The 22,389-nt window shown below is 35.5% G+C and overlaps 1 protein-coding gene across 1 annotated transcript in view; it reads right to left on the bottom strand.

Moving 5' to 3' along the window:
- Positions 1-236: 236 nt before the first annotated feature.
- The window catches only part of ACADL (acyl-CoA dehydrogenase long chain), a 39,473-nt gene continuing 17,320 nt past the window's right edge, over positions 237-22,389 (bottom strand). Inside the window, exons 6-11 of the mRNA XM_082657997.1 lie at positions 18,427-18,591; positions 17,657-17,758; positions 16,592-16,705; positions 9,217-9,344; positions 7,070-7,156; positions 237-1,981 (exon numbers count right to left, since the gene is read on the bottom strand). Of these exons, the coding sequence (XP_082514123.1) occupies positions 1,888-1,981; positions 7,070-7,156; positions 9,217-9,344; positions 16,592-16,705; positions 17,657-17,758; positions 18,427-18,591 (690 nt within the window). The 3' untranslated portion in view covers positions 237-1,887. The remainder of the gene's footprint in view (positions 1,982-7,069; positions 7,157-9,216; positions 9,345-16,591; positions 16,706-17,656; positions 17,759-18,426; positions 18,592-22,389) is intronic.

Raw genomic sequence — 22,389 nt, 5'->3', positions numbered from 1 at the left:
TAAATGGTAGAGTCATCATTCAAACCTAGGTTTGTCCACCTCTACGTAGCAGGCATTTCCTACTATGTTACTTTACTGTTTATCCTACAGATGTTTAATTCCTAAAATCTAGTTTCCTGTAAGCCTGGGAAAGGGGCTGGGGCTGGGGCTGGAGCGGTTGGTCTAATTCTCTATTGTTTCCTGGTAGTAGGAGTGAGGTGAAAGTGGCAAATACAGTAATATCTAATAAGAATTTATTTTAACCAATTTTGCGTGGTATTTACTGAGCAAGGACTCAAGTTGGCAATCATACAAACTTCAACTCAAGAGCAAATTGAAGGTATATAAGACTAGGATAGAATGGTATCAAAGTATTTTCTCTACTCTCTGCTCTACCCAGTTGTAAAGACTGCATTAAAAAACCATGCTTAGGGGCTTCCCTGGTGGCGCAGTGGTTGAGAGTCTGCCTGCTGATGCAGGGGACATGGGTTCGTGCCCCGGTCTGGGAAGATTCCACATGCCGCGGAGCGGCTGGGCCCGTGAGCCATGGCCCCTGAGCCTGCGCGTCCAGAGCCTGTGCTCCGCAACGGGAGAGGCCACAACAGTGAGAGGCCCGCATACCGCAAAAAAAAAAAAAAAAAACCATGCTTAATACCCACAACACCAAATAAAATGTTTAGGTTCTTTAAGTTAAACAAGAATACACCTATTTATTTCCATTTAAAAACTACTTTATTCACTGTCTCAGCAATATATGCAAAGAAAAACAAGTACTAAAATGATGCTGGCAGTTTACAAATCAATGGCTTATTTTTTGATAATAGTCTCAAACCGAACGTCATTTCCTCACTTTCCTACTTTAAATGCTTACTTTATTTCCTTTACTGCCTTTATCATTATTTGAAATTATTTTATTTACTTGCTTCTTACCTTATTTATTACAACTTATTTATTCACTTATTAGCAGGGATCTTGCCAATTTTTTAAATCATATTTCTCATCATATTTTTAACAGCCTGGCTTATAGGTGACACAAAGTGTAAATCTGTTAAATTAATTAAAAAATTACACTGCTCCAAAATAAAAGTCACTGTTTTGATACCTATAAATACACCAATATCTTGAAACTAAAGGATGATGGATTATTCTGTGTTCTCCTAGAAATTAAACTGGGATGGAAATCTGTTGAAAGTCCAGGGGTCAGTGGTTGAGGCAACCAGTGGCATTCTCTAGTGGGGATTTGCTTCGCTGAGTCTAGTGATTCTAAGGCTATAAGGTAGGAAGGCTTCCTGCTTCAACCAGAGCAGCTCTTCACACAACAGGATTTCACAAGGACTTGGCATAAGCTTTGGCTTGAAGAAAGTGTTTCATTACTTAAAAACAGAGGTTTAGGATAGGGTGGTAGAAACCACTGTTTGGGGGAATTTGGACTAAGAGATAGCTAAACATATTTTGCATTGTAAATTATATTTATTTTTCCTTTTTAAAGTCAATGTGCTGTAAATATTATTAATCCCATTTTTATAGTATAATAACAAAATTATTTCTGCCTCAATTTTAAAGATCTAAGTGACTATGCTCTTAGAATTTTAAGGATAAATGAAACATTAAGGCTTCTAGAATCAGAAAATCTTTGCCTTTTAGCTATAGAAAAAATGAAAAGTTAAACCTTTTAATTGGAAAGGTTTAGGATCCTACCAACCTTTATAATAGAAAACTTTAGGATATTTCGATTCAAAGATTTCTCCTCCCACTGTGTTAATCTTGTATTTGTATTTGATTTCTTTCTCTGTAGAAAGAACATATAAAAACATGTTTAGTGTTCCCTCCCTTTCCAGGTTGTATTTTATCTTGAGTAGATTTAAAACCAGATTAGTTGTAATAGGATTCCAGGATGTGGGCAGATGTCTACTTGTCACTGACGATCTCTCTTGCAATTAGCTCCTTCATTATTTCATTGGTACCACCATAGATTGGCTGAACTCGGGCATCCACATAAGCTCTGGATAAATAAGAAGAAGATTGAATGAACAAACAAAAGATATTAGAAATTATAAATTTTGTCTTACCAGGTAACTATTAATTGCTTTAAAGTGTTCATTTAATGAAATCCAAACAATAAAAGTTCTTTGTAAATTACTTTTTTTTCTGTATGGCATCCACCCTAGATTGGTATAATTATAAAATTCTATTAAGATATTGATCATTTGTATAGTTTTGTTTTAGCCTGCTTGAAGAGATTACAAATTCAAAATAACATTTCTAAGTATGTTTCTTTTGATTTAATTTTGTAAAATTCAGCACATATAATAACATTCCAAAAAGGGCAATTGTAAATTTAGAAATGGATGGAATGTTTTAATATCTTGTTACCTTTAATGTTTCCCCCCAAAAGCTGAAATCTACTGGTTTTATAAAAAGCAAAAGAGAAAAGAAAGTACATATTTTCTAACATCCTTTAGATTCCCATCACTACTGCTGCCATCGGCAGTATAAACTGATGCTTCAGAAAATATTACTTCACAAAGTTAACAAGTAACTTATTTTTTGGAAATGATTAACAGTCACTCCAGTAATGTATGAGGTTGAAATACTGAGTGGCTGAGTATACTGCCATAAAAAAACAAGAAGGAATTCACTTTTGGTAATGATGACAGCAACCATAACACTATATAGTTGGTTTTACCTTTTCTCATGTCATTTTATCCTCTCAGCTCTGGAATTAGGGAGGATAAATATTATTATTGTTTTGCAGGTAAAGGAACTGAGATGCTGAAAAGTTAATACATATACTAATTAATGGTTGCTATTTAATGGTCACATAACAGATCATTGGCAGCCTGGAATGAAAAGGCAGGTATCCTGCCACTTTGGCAAGTATCTTTTTTATTACATCTCAACATTTTCATTGGCCCAGAAATGTAAGATTAGTTACTGAGTTTTGGACTTTTCTAGTAGACAAATTCAAAGGCATTTTTTTCAAGCATTAAATTTTTTTTAATTTAATTTGAGACAAATTAAATGTGCAAGCTCTCTAGGAACATGACCAATTCTGAACTTTTCCTTGTCCACGTTCACCACGGAACCTTACAAACAGTGAGCGCTCAGTAAATATTTATTGATTTGACTTCTTGTATTACAAAGGAATTTTAGAGTCTCAATAGCTGCTTTCTTATGAAACTTGAAATCTAGAGACATATGTGTTTTCAAATATATTTTTTCTTTTGAACAGATTCCATTGTTGCCCACAAAATCTAGCACTTTCATTTAGAGGACTTACCTGGCATTTCAGCCTACTTCAGCAATCTCAATGCTTTTAGACATTTTTGGATCAGGTTGGGCATATTTTTTTTCACATTAAAGAAGTTCCAATGGAGTAGGTAATGGACAGAGATCAGTAGCCCTTTTATAGGTTACTAATTAAATTCAGTCATCAACTAATATTAACAGAGAATGGCAGCAGAAGGAATGTTTAACCCCACAGTGATGAAGCTATCTCAGGCTGCTCTTCCTAACACTGCAGACAGGTCTTGAAATGGCAAAACTTAAGCCTCACTTGTCATAGGCCCAAGCCTAATGAGTAAGACTGAAGTAAACTCACATGCTTAAGACTGGTTATTTTTAAACAAACAGAAAACAAATAAATAAAACAAAACCAAAAAGCAAAAAGCACCTCTTTGATCTGTGAAACCAAGACTCAGCAACACACACATAGCTTAATTTTAGGATAAAAAAACACAATTAGAATGATTTTTTTTTTCTATCTCATCAAAGTCTGTACACTTCATCCACATACTGCCTAATGTATCTAATTAGCTTTTTTGATATTATCCTACTACTTTCTCTCGTTATCTTATGAAAAGTTCCTTCCCTATGTCTTTGGGGAGAGAAATAGCAGTCTAATTTAAAAATTCATACAGTCTTCAAACCAACAAGCTGGCCAAGGGCATTATTATTCCTGAAAGGAAATGTCAAGTCTCTCAAACTGAAACTAGGGATTTCAAATAAGCCATCAAGTTACAATTTTTGCTTGCTATTGACCTGATGAAATTGCCTCCGAGAAAACAGAGACCAAGACTTATGCTACGCTCTAATCTTGGACCATGTAGATGGTTGACTCCTCTTCACCTAACATGCCTTTCTTAGGAACCGAACCAAACTAGACAAGCACTGAGCCATGACATGTCTACATACCCTGCAGCAGTTATAATAGCACAGTTAAGTAGAAAAATATAAACACCCATTATTATTTTACTTTCTTAGCATTTTGAATATTGTCAATAAGGTGGATTAATATTATGAATAAAACATGAAAACACACAGGAAAAATTCCAGAGATGATTTAATTTGTGCTGGCATAACTCAGTGTTTACTTTGATTTCATGACTATACAAAGATAAAAAAAAATAAATCTGCTTTTGATTAAGGCCTGTTTGAAGTAGTTCTGGAAGGATATACCAAAATCCAAGTCCAAGGACCGATAAAGAAAAGGAAATCATTTAGCTACTTCATGCCTGCATTCTGAAGGAAGGAAAAACCCTACTTGTTGCTGAGTTTTTATAAAAGGTTATAAATTATATACACCCTGTGATTAAAGGTTTCTGAGCTTCCCAGTGGCTACAGAAAATTAGTAAATTATACCTAACAGAAGCTCTATGCTGGAGCTTCTGGAGCTTCTGTATTTTTTTTTTTTTTTTTTTTTTTTTGCGGTACGCGGGCCTCTCACCGCCGCGGCCTCTCCCGTCGCGGAGCACAGGCTCCGGACGCGCAGGCCCAGCGGCCATGGCTCACGGGCCCAGCCGCTCCGCAGCATGCGGGATCCTCCCGGACCGGGTCACGAACCCCTGTCCCCTGCATCGGCAGGCGGACTCCCAACCACTGCGCCACCAGGGAAGCCCCTGGAGCTTCTGTTTTTAATGTAACTTGAATAAATGTTTATTTTCCTCATTAAGGACTATAAGCAAATCAAATGTTTTCAATTATGCTTGCCAAAATGATAAATTTGAAAGTAAGTTTCAATACTAGTTTGATAATTTTTCTCTTTTAGATACTCTGTATTTAGATTAAAATTATAAGAAGTTTTTGGAAGCTCATAGCATTCTCATTCTCAGATTCAAAACTAAATTGGACTTCTCTCTATATAGCAAAAACTTCCCTGAGAAAATTTTATAAACTGAAAATATTTCCAAGTAAGAGGAAAAATATATCTTCTGCTATGAGGAGGAGAAATGCCATGGAGAGATTACTGAGGCAAAAGACTATAGGAAGAGGGAAAGAAGAAATTATGGAGATGGAAGAAGAAATATGGAAGAGGATGCTGCCTACTGACAAACTGGTACTGCTTCGAAATGATAACAAGAATATTCATATATAATACAATAAAAAGGCTATATTTATTTTAAAGTTGAAGGAAGTACAAATTCTACTTAGAAAAAAATAATACTTTTGATTTATTTTTAGAGCAAAATAGACAATAAAAATTTTAAGACATGACAACTCAGATCCTTTTTATATGCAGGTTAATTTTTCTATAATGTCTATTTTTTTTTTTTTTAGTTTTAAAAAAGTGATAATTTGAAAGAAGACATACAAACGACCAAAAGGTATATGAAAAAATGCTCAATGTCACTAATCACCAGGGAAATGCAAATCAAAACTACAATGAAATATCATCTCACACCTGTCAGGATGGCTATTAACAAACAAGCCTAAAGACAAGTGTTGTCGAGGATATGGAGAAACTGCAATACTGGCGCACTGTTAGAGGGAATGCAAAGTGGTGCATCTCAGCTGCTATGAAAAATAGTATGGAAATTCATCAGAAAATGAAATAAAACTACCATATGATCCAGAAATCCCACTTCTAGGTATTTATTTGAAATAATTGAAATCAAGACCTCCAAGTGATGCTAGCGCTCACATGTTCAATGCAATATTACTCAACAGCCGAGATGTGGAAACAACCTGTATGTCCATGGACAGATGAATGGATAAAGAAACTGTAGTATAACATATAATGGAATACTATTCAACCTTAAACAGAAGGAAATTCTGCAACATGTTACCACCTAGATGAACCTTGAGGACATTCTTCTAAGTGAAATAAAGCCAGTCACAGAAAGACAAATACTACATGATCCCACCTATATTAGGTATCGAAAATAGTCAAGTTCATAGACTCAAAGAGGAATGGTGGCTGCCAGGGGTTAAGGGAAGGGGGAAATGGGGAGTTACTAATCAATGGGCACAAAGTTTCAGTTAAGCAAGATGAATAAGTTCTAGAGACCTACTGTACAGCACTGTGCCTACAGTTAACAATACTGTATGGAACACTTAAAATTTTGTGAAGAGGGTAGATCTCATGTTAAGTGCTCTTACTACAGTAAAATGAAATAAAATAAAACAAAATAAAATGATTAATAGTCAATGTAAATTAAAGGAAGAATAGTAACCTGTTTTTTATCCATTAGATTCACTTAAAGTTTAAAGGGCAATAACATTCATAGCTTAGGAGGAGAAGTCATCCTTAGACTTTGTTCATTTGAGTACGAGTTGCTTCAAACTGGAGGAAATGATCTGGAAATGCATTAAAATTTAAAATATGCATACTTTTGAACTAGCAGTACTACTTTTGGGACTTTGTCCTGTTGTAATCAAACACACATGTATCTAAGATAAATGTATGAAGGCGTTTATTGCGGCATTGTCACAGTAAAAAACTAGAAAAAACCTGAATACTTAACCATAATCAATTATAATAAAATATTATTCAACAATAAAAAAGGGATATTAATCCCTCTGTATAATGATTCAAGTAAAGCTTTAGTATGTTATATATTTATATTTATTTATATTTAGTATATTGTATAATGCAGTACATCTTCACTTTTTAAAAATATGACAAAATCCTAGTGGTGAGCTGATAACATGAAGCTGTTTCTACCTACTTGAACACACTCCATAGTCAGCTGAAAAATACAAAGATTTTGCACCTCCCTTCCCTTTGTACTCAATGGACAAAGGACAGTTAAAGAAATTTTCCTTTCTCTTCACACCACCCAGAAGAGTGTAACACAACAGGCATACTCACTTTGCAATTGGGTACTCCCACATGTATCCCCAGCCTCCATGCAGCTGCACGCAGTCATAAGCTACACTGTTCTGTAAATCAGATGCCCTAGATGACCAAAATAAAAAGCAGAAAAGGAACATTTGAAATGAGTTTTCATGAGATGTTTTACAATCAGGAAACAAATTATTTATGATTGTTTAAATGCTTACATTTATCAAACAATTAAAATTAGGCATATTAGCCAACCAGAGAAGATTGATATAAATTCCACGTGAAATAAATCTCAAGAGAATTTTCATATAACAAACACTTTCTTCATCAATTATACTTCTGGCTGGGTTTCTGTTAAGTCTAGAAACAAAATGTAGAAAGCTTAGACTATTTATTAGGTGTTGGCTACCTTAAGCCTGAAAAGAATATAGTAAAAACTTGAATTTGTTCTAATTTATGCAGATTCTCTATGTGATCTAAGTTAACTGAATAATTATACAGTCATCTATTTTCTTTTGCCTTGTGTAATATGTGTTTTTTTCTTCAAATGTGTCACTTCCTACCTAAAGGTTGCAATTCTGAATTTTAGTAACTGAAAAAAAATTTTTTTCAGAAATAAACTGAAAGTAAAAGTGAAAACCTAAGAGGGCAGACCTCTATTAAAGTACCTACTATCATATAGGAAACTTATTAAAGATTATTTGGGAATTATTATTCCTGAAGTATATGTATATTAACATGAGGTGCTTGAGAAATACCCTTTTCTGATCTTATCACAACAATTTTAACTATTGTTAAAATCCATGAGATGGCTGGTAGGAACTTTATTCATCTTAACATAAAATACAAGTTAGTTCAAAATCTCTTCAACTTACTTTCAACAGTGGGAAATATAAGGAAAAGGTAAGCATAGACACATTTTCCTATAAAAACTAATTTTTAACTCAAGCCATAGGACAGGTCAGGATGTTCCTGAGAAATACAGTAACAATATGATGATTAACAGACAAGATTCAGGGGGCAATGATATTTGGAATTCTATACATTTTTGTATTTGGCGAGTATTTTAGTAAAATATTTGCTGGGTTAAAACTACTTGCTCCCTCTGCTCCAATATGAAACACCAGTATGTCTATAAACCTGGTGTTTTCAAAAAACAAAAAGGCCAACAGATATCCAAATATCTCTTTTACCAAAAATATCTAAAATATTTTTACTCTTTTTCCCACTAGTCAAAAAACTTGCTCTAAATGTAAATGCAAAATGTCTCCCACAAAAGTGCAAGTTTCTAGTAATTCCACATGACTTTTCAACCTGGCAACTTTATTATTTTGGAATCATTACATAAACCACTATTCTGCATATTTCCCCGTTCTACTTCTGACTGAACACAAGTTAATGAATAATGACAGGAATTTTTTCCAGGTTATTTTTGGGCTAATGAGATGTGAGAATGTTTGTTTTTAAAAGAGGAAACAAAATCCATTTCCAGAATTTGATTTAAACTATGTTCTTAAATCCTAAAATACACAAAAGCCTTATAGGGGTCTTTTTTCATTAACACATCTTTAATACCATTGCTAATCATCTTTAATACAAATGAAAGTCATTCTATACTACATTTTTTTTTCCTTTTGCTTAATAGAGCATGTACAACTTTTGATTGGACAGTCAAATCTTCAGAAATTTTTCTTAGATATGGAAAACATCTTAAATAGAAAAATCCCGCCCAATCTACTCATTTCACAGATATCAAAATGTTGGCCCAGAAATAATTTAATTTAATTGCAGTTATTTAATGAAAGAATTGGGACTCTATCTCAGGACTCTAAGTATTACTGTAATTTTGTGATCTCACTATACTGACACTCTTCAGATAATTTGAGATTAAACTACTATTTGAATGAACTAATCAGTCATCCTATTTTAGTCTCTTAATATTTTAGTTTCAATGGCAAGCTAAAAGTTAAAAACCAACTTGAGTAAGTTTTAGCACATTATAAATTTATATGTTTAATGGGGCCCTTCAGCATTTTTTAAAAAGGTGGTTCTTATTGCTAGTTTTCATTTACATAGCCTTCTTCCTTTAAGACCCTCAAGGCTGAGTGTCAAGTTGGAAGAATTCCATAACAATCTGTGCAAACACCACATTTTAATTACCATAGCACGCATACCAATATTTCGCCATGGAAGCAGTGGCAGAGTCCAGACGTTTCGTTTCATGCAGCTGGAGACAGCTGTCCACAAAAGCTCTGGTTACACAAATGTGTGTTTTTAATTCTGCTAGCTTATGCTGCACTGTCTTGAGTTTAAAGGAAATGAAAGGAAAAGATGAGCATAGGAGAAGAGCATATTTTGAGTCATTTAGCATATCAAAAATTATACAGTAAAATATCTTTAGAGCAAAACAAAAGTGGAATTACTGTTTTTTTCCTCCAAAAAGAGGCATATGTTAACTAAACTGCTCAAATTAAAAACCCACTATATTTCATTGCTGAGAAAACTTATACTAAAAGATAAGATGCAAAAGTAGATAAATAGATAAATAACATTTCATGTTTTAGGTTAAAAAATTTAGACCATCTAGGGAACTTTTCGAAAAACAGCATGACTTTAATGGGTGAACACCATCTTGAGGTACAGTCCTTTAGGTACAGCTGTTGAAAACACCTATTTTTGTCCAGAATCTAAATCCATGAAGAATTTTTCTCTATTAATGAAATTAAGTATACACATTTTCTGCTTTTTTGTCTGGGAGTAAAGTAATAAAATAACAAGCTGGAGGGACAACATCAAAAATATTTATTAGACATTATTATTTTATATTGCAAAGTATTTAATCTAGATCTGTAGAATTCAATGGGAGAATAACAGAATTAGAACACTCATGACATCAAAGTCCAGTACCCCCCAACCTCTTCCACCTTTCCCTGCCCTCCCTCTTATCTCTTTCAATAGCTTGCACAGTCTCTAACTTGAACTGAATGGTCTGGAATTGTCAGCGATAACATATACATATACCTCCTCCTGCTGGCCACAGACAACCAATAGCATTCTTGGAAATCATTCTATCTAGACCATCCTCAATTGTTCTTGATGGCTCTAACTTCAATCAAATTTTCTTGCATTCCTGACTCTTGGCTCTCACACCTTGAACTCTGAGTTTTCATGTGGTCTCTTTGGCACCAACTCTTGAACCACCTTCAGGAAACTGGCTTGAATTTGAAATACTACTGGCTTTCCACTTTGGGTAACCTCCAAAAATACACCCCGTTCTAGTTGATCTCAAGTTCAAGGCTCAGCTATGGTCAGCTGGCTCTATCTTCCTTGTGGAAATTCAGATAGGAACAGAGTTTTGATCATTCTGCTTGGAATTTATGAGTGAGACCTTCACTGTGGCTAATAAAAGGCATGGAAGTTAATGACAGTGGCACTAACTTGGTGGCACAGTGAAACTCAAACTAGAAATTATGAATGCACCCAACGTACACAATGGCAAGTCCAAAGCCATGATTTCATTCTCAAAAGAAGGCTTCCTGGACCAGATATTCAGAGGATGTTGACCTGCCTTTGCTACTTGTTACAGCAATCTCAAACCACAAAACCAAACCCTTAAAAGCATCATTGTAGTGGAGACAGTCTGGGTTCATACCATTTCTGGAAAAGAGTAGAAAAGGAGTATAATAAGACCCAGGACCAGGCAAGACCAGGGTGTTGTCAGCTGGAGAAGGAGCTCTGAGGGACAGACTCCTCATATGTGTATCAACATAACTACTACGCTGATGGAAAACCCAAACTGACTGCCTTTCCCTTGGGCTTACTCCATCCTGTTCTAGAAATAGACAATGTGACTGGCATCTAATGATTCTAAAGCCAAGCAGTGGGGAGGCTGGCACCACACTTTTCCACCTCTTGTATCCTGGTCTCTAATTTAGAACATGCCACGTTTACCAAAACTTTCTTCCTCTCGCATACTTTCTCTTACTTTTTCTACCTCCCTTTCTATCCATTTCTATTTAATGAGGCCAAATCTGTAACCTTTAAACAGCACAGATTTTCCCACCCCCACCCCACACATCCAAGTGTACTCACAGAAGAATCTGAAGATGTAACAGGAAATGAAAAAGCGGGGGAATACCCTTCCATATATTGAACACAGATGACTATATAGTCCATGAAAATCCCTGAAACTGAGGTCTTAGCTTACTCTTGGTGTAGGTCAATGACACTGCCCATGACACTTCATTTGGAACATACGGGGGAATCTGACAAGTCTCAAGATACTATTGCACACCGCCTCCCCACCCTGCGATGGCACACTTGAGAAATTACTATTTACAATATGAGAGATTCAAGATCTCTAAGCCCAATTATCTCATAAGAGAGGTGTTTCTATGGAAATGCTAGGAGCTTCTAGAAGCTGAAGTTAAATTTCAGACCAGAATGGGCTCATTTAGAAAATTCTTGCTTCAGTGCATTCAGGTCAACAGGTTTGACAGAATTAATGCCAGCAAGAGTGCATAAGTTACTCTCGGGGGGATAAGAGATAAAATAGTTACATACTCTTGGCATTGAGTTGGGTGTTACCAAACAGATTTAGTCTTTGCTCTTCACTGCAAACACTGCATCATGCTTTCAGAAACTGTTCTCTAATGAATGGTAGGTAATAATTGTACCACACATTATTAGCAGGTGCTTTTGGCGAACGATCAGCATGCTCACAGCAACATTTTTTAACATTCATTAATAGTCACTCATAGATAATACTGCAGCTAGCATTTTATTTATAAAAGTTTCCCTAAAGTTGCAAAGTGGATCAGATGGCATCTCTTTAAGAGGTCTGAATAACACAGTTCTTAGAATCATAGAATTATGGAATTGGAAGACCCCTTGGAGAAGTTATTGAGCCCAGTATTCCATTTAAACATCACCATTAGGTGTATTCTAATATATTACAACTCAAGTATAAACTACAACAACTTAGGTTTGCTACCTGATTTTATAGTTAATTAACCCCACACTCAAGGTCTAAGAACGAAATATTCCCTTTTTGGAGAAATGTAAAGAGGAAATGTTATTTGTTGCCTCTCCTATTTTTTTCCTAATACTTTGTCCCCTTAGAATCAAGAGCACATACCACACAAGAAATAACTAAAGCTTGTGTTAGAAAAGAACACTGAACTTTCACTTCATTGTCCATGGGTGAAAGAGGTGAGAACAGAAAAAGCCTATCTACCTTAGATTTCTGGGTAGTAAAACTAGTGAATGCATTAAGGGTGTAGGTTCCAGAGTTCAAACACTTTTTTAATCTTGTGCATGTTATTTAACCTCTTCATGCCTCAATATCCTTACTGTAAAATAAGGATAAATATAATATTTATTATATGGAGTTGCGAAGAAAAAAAGACAATCCATGTGGCACAGTGCCTGGCATATAGGGAACCTCAATCAATGACAGACATTATCATTATTTAATATCTGAATTTTACTATTGTATTGCCCATTCCATAGAAAATCGTGAGACTTGACAGCAGCTATGGAGAGTATGGGTGAGACAACATGAAAATCCTGTAACTATCGCAGCTTAAGTATGGTAGGTCTCCGTTCTAAAAAGAAAGTAAATTTTAGGGACTTCGCTGGTGGCACAGTGGTTAAGAATCTGCCTCCCAATACAGGGGACACAGGTTTGATCCCCTGTCCGGGAAGACCCCACATGCCGCGGAGCAACTAAGCCCGTGGCCCCCAGCTACTGAGCCTGCGATCTAGAGCCCACGCACCACAACTACTGAGCTTGCGCTCTAGAGCCCACCAGCCGCAACTGCTGAAGCCCGCGTGCCTAGAGTCCGTGCTCCGCAGTAAGAGAAGCCACCACCATGAGAAGCCCGCACACCGCAATGAAGAGTAGCCCCCGCTCGCTACAACTAGAGAAAGCCCACGCACAGCAATTACGACCCAATGCAGCCACAAATAAATAAATAAATAGCATCACAATTAAGTTAAAAACTCAAGCTCTACTAAAAAAAAGAAAAAAAAAAAGAAAATAAATTTCGTGAAACGCATCCAAGTGGTCAGAAAGGCTCAAAATTCAAGAATATCAAAGAGAAAGGAAACTGAATCGTTATATGGTCATAAAAATGAGATTTGGCCAAATATAATATATAACATTTAAAGGTATCCTATTTCAATTTAATACTGGAACCATTGTATATCCAGCTCTGTAACAGGAGGTATAAGCACTTACTGGTTATTCATCTTCTCTGAATACATATCTAGATTGAATATGAAAATATTATTCAAAGATACTTATTTATATAAACAAGAAGATTAGAAGAAATATCTCAGAAATCTCAGAACCACGTATTTACTTGGAAAACAATACGGCTCCCGCCAATGCTATAGATACGTGTGGAAGCAGAATGCTACTGCCACCTAGTGAAATTTTAGTAAACTACCTTTGAAAGAAGGCAGCAATAAAAGGGCACTTGCTTTGAAAAGGATTAAGAATATTTCTTTTCTTTTTGCTATCAAAATACATATATACACATATATATTATTAAATAAATAAATATTTTGGAAGAAACTTTTTCTCCTATGTGTAAATATTATACCGATTTTCTAGTTTTTTTTCATGGTTAAATGTCAAATAACATTTAATGTTCTGAGCTATACAGGCAATCTCGGTAATATTATAGTCATTTTTGTTGTGATTTTATATGAAGTTCATAAACGCAGGAAGTGTAGATTACCAAGGGGATGGAAAAATATGTCTGTTTGGTTCACTTTTTATAGTATCCAGAATAGGGCTAAAGGCATGAGTATTTTAATAAACATTTTGAGAAGCAAATGACATTAATTCCACTTCGGATACAGCTGGGAAAGTCAGAGTGATACCAAGTAGTATCACTCTCTTTGTGTTGCTAGGAGGTTATAATGTGTATTTCCAGAGTCATGCCTATCAAATTACATTTGAACACACAACCTTCAGAAGGCAATCAATACATACTTGCTCAGTGAAACAAATCATGTATATCAACATTTCTCAAACTGAAAAAAATACATGAAAAAGAAATGTGATTTATTTATCAGTAAGAAGATTCATGCATCGATAACAAAGAAACAGAAATATGATTGCTTTATGGTAGCCTAGTGTAATCAGTTGTACTGCATATGATTTATAAGTGTTTGTGTGCATAAGTTTTGATAAATTTAACTTTTCACAATAAATTTCTGTATATTTTATGGTAGTAAATGATAAAATGGACTAGTATCTACACATATTTTATGCATTCGTGCCATACCTCTATTCTTAATTTTTTCGATATTTCTAGGCTATACAGTTCGTCTCCACATTTTAAGTTGCCACAAATCTCCAAAAGTTTTTCCAATGTATTTATTGAAAAAAATCCACATGTAAATGGACCTGTGCAGTTCAAACCTGTGTTGTTTAAGGGTCAACTGTAATAGCTAACTTTAATGAAAGCTCGCTTTGCCAGGCAATATTCTAAGCACTTTATTAGAAGCGTATTATCTCACCTAACCTTCATACCAACTCTATGAGGTAGCTACTCATATTACTCACATCTTGACAATAAGAAAGTACTTCTGAGAGAGATAATACAACTTGCATAGACCACAGAGACGTAAGTAGCTGTACTAGGAGTTAAACCACACCTGAACTTAACTTCTATAATGCTGTCCTAAAAAGTTACCAAAGTATTTCATCTTTCCCTTTCCCTTCACAACACCTTTCAGCCAAGACATTCCACTTAGAAACTTTCAATTAGACTTCCAACTCCAGTTTTTTTGATGACTGCATTACTTAAAAGCTGTTCCTTCATTTGAAGGAGAGACTAGAGGGTCTAAAATTTGATTGATATTTTAGTGATTATGGCTGCCATATACTGAGTTCTTCTGCAAATAACTTAAACTTCTCGGCAAAACCCAGGAAGTTTAAACACAATCATCCACCTTCTCTGTGCTTGAACCTGGGGAGCAAAACCCTTTTAGTAAAGCTAATACACAAAAAAGCAGGAGGTTCCGCTATAAGTGCATGATCACTAACCTGATTTGGGTCCTCAATACTGCCAGGAAGCTTACTGTAAGTGTCTCTAGTTAGTTCAGTCTCTCACTCTGAAGAAGGTATTTCAAACCTTCCTTACCTCCATGCCCCATTCACTCACATCTCTTTCTTCCCTATTGATAAGGAAAGATACGGAAGTCTCTGGAAGAGAGCTTTTGCAATTTTCTACCAACGGAGCTGAACCCTTGCTCATCCTTTCCTCCTTCCTTCCTGTTTCATCCTTCCTCTCCTGTCAGGATGGGAAGGCCTGTCTTTCCATGTATTGAAACTTTGGCATCCACACCTTCACACTGTCTCAAAGATCATATGCAGTTAATTATGCTCTCCATACCTACAATCTTTCCCTCTTTACTAAATCCTTTGTCTAGGTATTAAAATATGCTCTAGCATTCTCATCCTAATAATAATAACAAAAATTAATAATCTCCAAATATTTCACTTGATCTCCAAATATCTCCCTCCCTCCCTCCTCACCCTCCTCTTCTTGCCTTCTAGTTACCATCCTTTCTCTCAGCTACTTCACAGCCAAACTCAGGAAAGAGTTGCCACTCATCAGTATCCTGACTTCCTCATTTCCATTCACTGCTCTACTCACTGGGGTCTGGCACCACACCAGTCCATTAATGGCTCTTATGAAATAACCTCCATATCATTATGTCCAATGCGCACTCTTTGACCTTCATCTCATTTTCCCTCTAAGTAGCTTCCATCCACTTGAAATCCTCTCTTCTCTTGATTTCTACGACAATACTTGCCCGATTTGCTTTCTCCTTTCTAGCTGTCTCAGTTTTCTTTGTAGGCTCTTAGTTTCCTATTCTACCTTTAAATCTTGGAATTTTTTTCTCAGGACTCTGTCCTAGGATCTCTTTTGTCTTAATCTCTACTCTCTCCCTAAGTGATCTCATCCACTTCCATGGATTCTAATGTCACCGTGGATGAAAAATGTTGCCTGCCACATAGATAAACAATGGATGTTGCAGCCATCAAGCCAGCAGCCACTGCAGCAGCCCCCAAATGTGCACCCTGAGGGGAGTCAGGATGGAGAAAAGCAGGATACTGGCCCTAGATAGTTAAGGTGCATATCAGAGGAGTAATTTCAATGAGCACAGACTCTTGGATCTTCCCATACATAGAAAAGTGATAAATTCATTACTTTGAGAAGCCTGGTTTTCTTTAATTAACAGTGATCTTTTGATGTTCCGACCACCGGGTTTCTGTTGCAAGACTCCTATATACCCTGGCTCCTCCCTTACCTCTTTGGAACTGTCCCTCAGAGCTATCTGAGAGGCTGTATTTCGTGCTTACATGATTAGTGTTGTGCACCAAATAAAACATAATTCTCAACTTTTAAATTGTGCATATTTTTTCAGTCGATACCACCTGTATGAAAATTACTCCATATTCATGTTTAGCCTAGACCCATTTCAGATGAGTAAATTGATACTATCTAATACTAATGACAAGCTTACCTGTATATGTGCGATTGTTTTCCCAAAAGCTTTTCTTTGTTTAACGTAGTTCCTGGTTTCTTCAAACATGAATTCACTGGCTGAAACTCCCAACTCAGCAATCAGTAGCCTTTCCTAGAACCCCAAAATTAGGTCTTGAACATTATTCTAATTACACAAGTGATTTTCACATGATTTCAATGAAAATAAATTGCATAATCTTTATAAAACTCCTAAAGATTATTTCTTAACTCTTTATAAGAAAAGACTCCCCCTGAGATTTCTAAGACTATTTTGACACATGTATGTCTCTAAAAAAAATTTTATTTTTATGAATGACTGTCTTTATATAGGTATATAAGTAATTTATTTTCCTCTTCTCTTGACTCATCTATGGGAAAAGAAATTCCAAAGTTGTCGATTTTTATTTATTGATCTCTGCATACCACACATCTGATATACCTGAGGAAATCAACATTTTTAAAGGGCATAGGTTGAATTAGTGCAAAGCATCCAGAGTCAGTTTAATTCCCTCTTGCTGGTGATCTTCACATTCTATCCTGTGCCAGTGACCCTAGTCCTTGTCCCATTTCATGTTTAGTGCATGCTGAGATTGTCACCAGACATGCTTATGCTGACACTCCAAAAAACACGGAAGTGAGAGCTGACCCTATGTGGCTAAAACTTTTTAGTCTGAACTTAACAGCTTCCTTTGATTCCCAGGTATTATTAAAAAGGAACAACCCCCCCCCCAAAAAAAACCTGGTACATATTTTGGCTGATATTTCGTTACAGGAGCTAAAAATTCTTGATTTGTAGTTAAGACACTAAAATCATTCCAAGAAGGAATCATAGAACTGAAAATCTTATTTTCCTGATTCACTTATAAGCTTTGATTGGATATCCCTGAGTTCAGTTATTCACATGTCCAGCCTAAAAAAGTCATATACATTTTTTTACAACTTCAAGTTATACTCAAATGACTGGCTATATCACAAGTTTTGTATGCATGGATTTATATAGCTCTGTATTATTCTATTCCAGTCCATTATCTAATCAAAAGACGGACTCTTTAATACTTCTGACCTGTGGAAGCTCTTGCATGAGGTAATAGAAGCCTTTATTCTCTTCTCCAAGTAGGGCACGTGCTGGCAAACGTACATCTTCAAAGAATAATTCTGCAGTATCCTAAGAGATCATACAATTGAATACAGAATTATCTCACTGAAATCTCCCAATAACCTGATGAGGTGATTATTATTTCCATTGAAAAAACAAAAACAAAACAAACTGGAAGCCAAGTTGGAGTGGTTAATGATCACAACTGGTAAGTGGTAAACCAGGGATTCAAACCCAGGTCTATCTGATTCCAAAAGTGGCTTTCCCACTGCAATACACTGTCATTCTAGCTCTAATACTGTCCAATTCTGCAGGTACTGAGGACAAAGGATTTCTAATGCATATCAAGTAAAAGATGTTTTTCTTTTTGGTAATGAAAAATTACCAAATAATTACCAAATAGTAGAAAAAATATTTTCTGTTCTTATTTCATAATTTTCTTCAGTTTCAAAAATAGAGGGTATTATCATGCAGTTAATTTTCTAAAGCAGATTTTCAAACTACCCTGATTGACTTCAATTGCTGACCACAGTTGCATAAACAGTGGAATAAATTTCCATAATCATTTCTGAAAAGCATATTTTAAGAATCCAGCATAGGAAGGAAGGTATGATTGTGCTATATGTAGTTCCATATATAAAGCATAATTGAGTAAACTCAATTATTTATAAATAATAAATATGAATTATATTTATAAATGATTTATATTATGAAAACAAATTTACATTATGACTTACCTGGGCTTTTAGTCCCATTTTATGTAGCTTTCGTCCCTTGACAAATCCTTTCATTCCATTTTCCACCAGAAAAAGGCTAATGCCATGGGCAGGAGAGCGAGCGTCACGATTTGTGACTGCCACTACGATCACAACGTCACTTAGCCACCCATTAGTGATGAATACCTGAAAAACCCCAAGTATACTGTGATGCTCCACAATAACTCAGGTCCATGTGTAAGTCATGATCAGGGGAAAGTATACTCAATAAGACTAAACCGGACAAAACATGCTTCATACCCCTCTCTGTACTCTCTCTGAATATCTGCAGTGTTGATTATTCATACATGAGGTTAGTAAAGAGTAGGGGGAAATTATCCAATGCTTCAAAGAATGAACTCTATTCATTTTCTTCCCACTATTAGTATTGTAAATAATAACAATAATTAACATTATTATGTTCTTTTCCAATTAAAACAAAATTGCCTATAAAAATGATAAACCATATTTTAGAAAGAAGTTTCAGGTGAGAAAACAGAATCTCCTTTGAATGGCACGATACTATTAAAGTATTTGTACTTTCAGATTTATCCGTTTTTGAAAAGGCATAGTTTCGATTTCATGATGGATGGCCTACCTCTTTCCAAATGGCCTAAATAAGGAAGATGCTGATTAAGAAGGGATAAAATAACAGAGATATTAGTTTATCAGATAATATTTATTCAGAAAACAAATATACACAGAGCAAATATGAATAATTATCTTTTCACTCTGTATCTTTCCTGGGTCCTCTCAGCCACTTTCCATGGCTTTAGTTGCTATCCATATGCTGATGACTCCAAAACTTTATCTAAGCCAAATTTCTTGCTAGGTTCCAGACCTGTATACATACCTGCTCCTGGATAGTTCCACCTGATGACTCAAGGAATACCCTACTCCTCTTTAATCACCCCTACTCCTATTTAATCTTGAGTATCAATCTATTTTCCCTGTGTCAGTGAACGGTAAATCACATTATTATCTTGCTTCGTATTCAATTTGACATCTAGTTCTCTCTAACCCATTTCAACACTTTTTAAATCCATTCACTTCCTTTCACTTCTGTTGCCATTACCTTATTTTGGGCCTCATCATTTCCTGGTTAAGTTCCTACAACTGATCTCTGTGCAACTCTATTATCCATCATGATGTCAGAGGGATCTTTCAAAAATGCAATCTAATCATACTACTTTCACATCTGAAAATTTTTGAATACCTCATCATAGCTTCAGGATAAATTATAAATCTTAGCAGGGCATATAAAACTCATCACAAATTGGCACTAGCTTACATTCCTGCCTTATCTCTTATCCAATTTTCCCCTCACTTGTTTTCTGTAGATTAACTCTACTGCATTACTTGCTGTCCCCCATATTCTAAGTTCTTCCTCATCTATGGGTCTTTGGAAATCTTGTTTCCTCTACTTGGGGGGCTCTTTCCCAACTCTGCTACAATGAATCCTACTCAACCTGGACAAAGTTCAGACGTCACCTCTTCCAAAAAGTCTTTCCAGGGAATTCCCTGGCGGTCCAGTGGTTAGGACTCCACGCTTTCACTGCCGAGGGCGCAGGTTAATCCCTGGTCAGGGAACTAAGATCCTGCAAGCCACGCAGCGCGGCTGAAAAAAACAAAAACAAAACGTCTTTCCAAATTCCCCAAGCTGGGTTAAGGGTTCCCATAGCATCCTGAATTTACCATCATCTTAGCATTTTCCAAGCTATATTCAAATGATCTAATTTTGTCTCTGTCCCTTTGAAATAGTACAGGTATAAAATGGTGTTGGTTACTCTCATCACCTACCATCCATGTCCTTTATAATAAGATTTATGCTCTAAAATCCAGAGCAGTGATTCTTACAAATAATGGGAAGTGGGCCAGTGATGTTAGTGTTATCTACATGACAGCAAATGAAGGCAATGTTGATGGTATGGTTGTAAGTGACACAATAATAAAAGACTCTCAACATCTCTCTGTACTAGGAGCTCCTTGAGGGCGGGGGCTATTTCCTATTCATATATCTATCCTCAGTGCTTAGTATAGTATTTGGCATATAGGAGGCCTTCAAGGATGTTTGTTGAATAAATGAGAAAAATATATTCCTCAAAAATAATTCTAGGGAATTCCCTGGCGGTCCAGTGGTTAGGACTCTGCTCTTCCACTTCAGGGGCACAGGTGTGATCCCTGATCAGGGAACTAAGATCCCGTATGCCACACAGCGGGCCAAAAAAAAAAAAAAATTATGGTAAAAATTTTTTCTACAGTGTTTCTCCATTACACCACTCTCTTCCTCAAAAACCATTCAGGTCTCCCAATTTCCTAACTGTCTAAGATAATAATGACCATTTGTGCAGTTGCCACAGTTGAATTGCTGAAATAGTGCTTTTTTGTTTGTTTTTAATCACAGAGCACCCAGGAATTAGTACCTTTATGTTACTAATATCTAATGTGAGTATTTCTACCATGACTGATCCTCTTTCCTAATAAAATTATAAGAGAATTCTCTTTGTAAGAAAGGGCTTTCTTGATTTCTTTCCTAATTATGACAGTCAAAACTTTTAATAGGGCTGAGATTAACCCTACTGAGGTCAATTTTTTTTTATTTTTATTTTATTTTTTGGTATTGAATGCCTATGCCATACGCTCTTTGTAGATGTTGTGTAAATAGTACATAAAGAAAAAGTGCTATAAAGAAAAAGGGAAAAAAAATCTTCCATGAGTCCATCATATAAATATCATTGTGAACTTCCTTTCTGGCCTTTTTTTCTTTTAATATAGTTGAAATTATTTTATATGCATACTTCACTTAAATGTTAGTATCATCTTTTCACTTAATATAATTATTTTCCTATACCACTAAAAATTTTGTGTTGATGCTTTAGTGGGTGCATATTAGATCATCTTATTGATGTAGTATATTTACTCACTCATTCTTTTACTTTTGCTTCCTCTAAAGTTTTTGTGTTTCCTAACAGAATTTTTGAAAATCAGAGGTACTTTCCTGGGTGGTTCCCACTGAAGAGTCTAATTGAACAGACTGGGCCTGCTTAGAAAGCTGGAGTCATAGAAGAGTGTAGTTCCCATTTCACTTTTGACCAAATACCCTATTCTTCTGTCAAAACAAGCCTTCTGTGTGCAAAGAGTTAATTGACTATATATCACAGTTAGTGCTTTATTATAATCCTTAGTATGCATAATGTAGATGAATATTTCATAAAGTATATTTGAAAAACAACAGTAACTCAAGATAAGTCTATAAAAAGAGAATTTCCTAGGGCAAATGACATACTATATCCAACTCTTAGAAGTTCATGATGCGTATCAGCCTCTCAGAAAGTGAGAAGTAGAGCATGTTTTCCAAATTTATTTGACATCACAGACATTGTTTTTCTGTATAATAACTATGAAACTAGATAATGGAATGGTCTTTAGAACTGGGCTACTCAAAACGTATTCATCAGACTGATGAACAGTTTGTCAGTCCACAAACTGTTATTAGTCCTTAACAATGTAAGTACGGAAAGTGACTGTTTAGAAAATTTCATAGCAATTTAAGTGTCACAACATTCAAGTTTGTGATTTTGCAAATGCAAAGGTATTAGTCTAAAACTAATAAGAAATATTTTTTAAACGTTGAAGAAAAAAAACAAAAATTAGCTCTTCACCAGGCTTTGAAACATTTTTAGCAAGATTTCCTTAGTGTAGACAATGAATATCTTTTCTTCACTTAATATTCAGTCAACAACAAATAGTTACTGAGTGTATACCAGACACAGTTTTAGGTAAACAAAAACCTCTGCCATCAGTGATATTAGATTCTGAAGGATATATTTACTTCTGAGCCTGTCTGTAACCTTAATCAGAGGTGCTCTCCAATCTTATCAGTGGGTTGATGTGAGGCTCAGAAGAGTTGAAGGGCTCTCAAATTCCATCAGAAATATCTTTCCT

This window comes from Grampus griseus (genome assembly GCF_964374135.1).
Source record: "Grampus griseus genome assembly, chromosome: 7".
NCBI lineage: Eukaryota > Metazoa > Chordata > Mammalia > Artiodactyla > Delphinidae > Grampus > Grampus griseus.
Note: the sequence above shows the minus strand (reverse complement) of the source record. Positions and strands in the feature narration are given on the sequence as shown.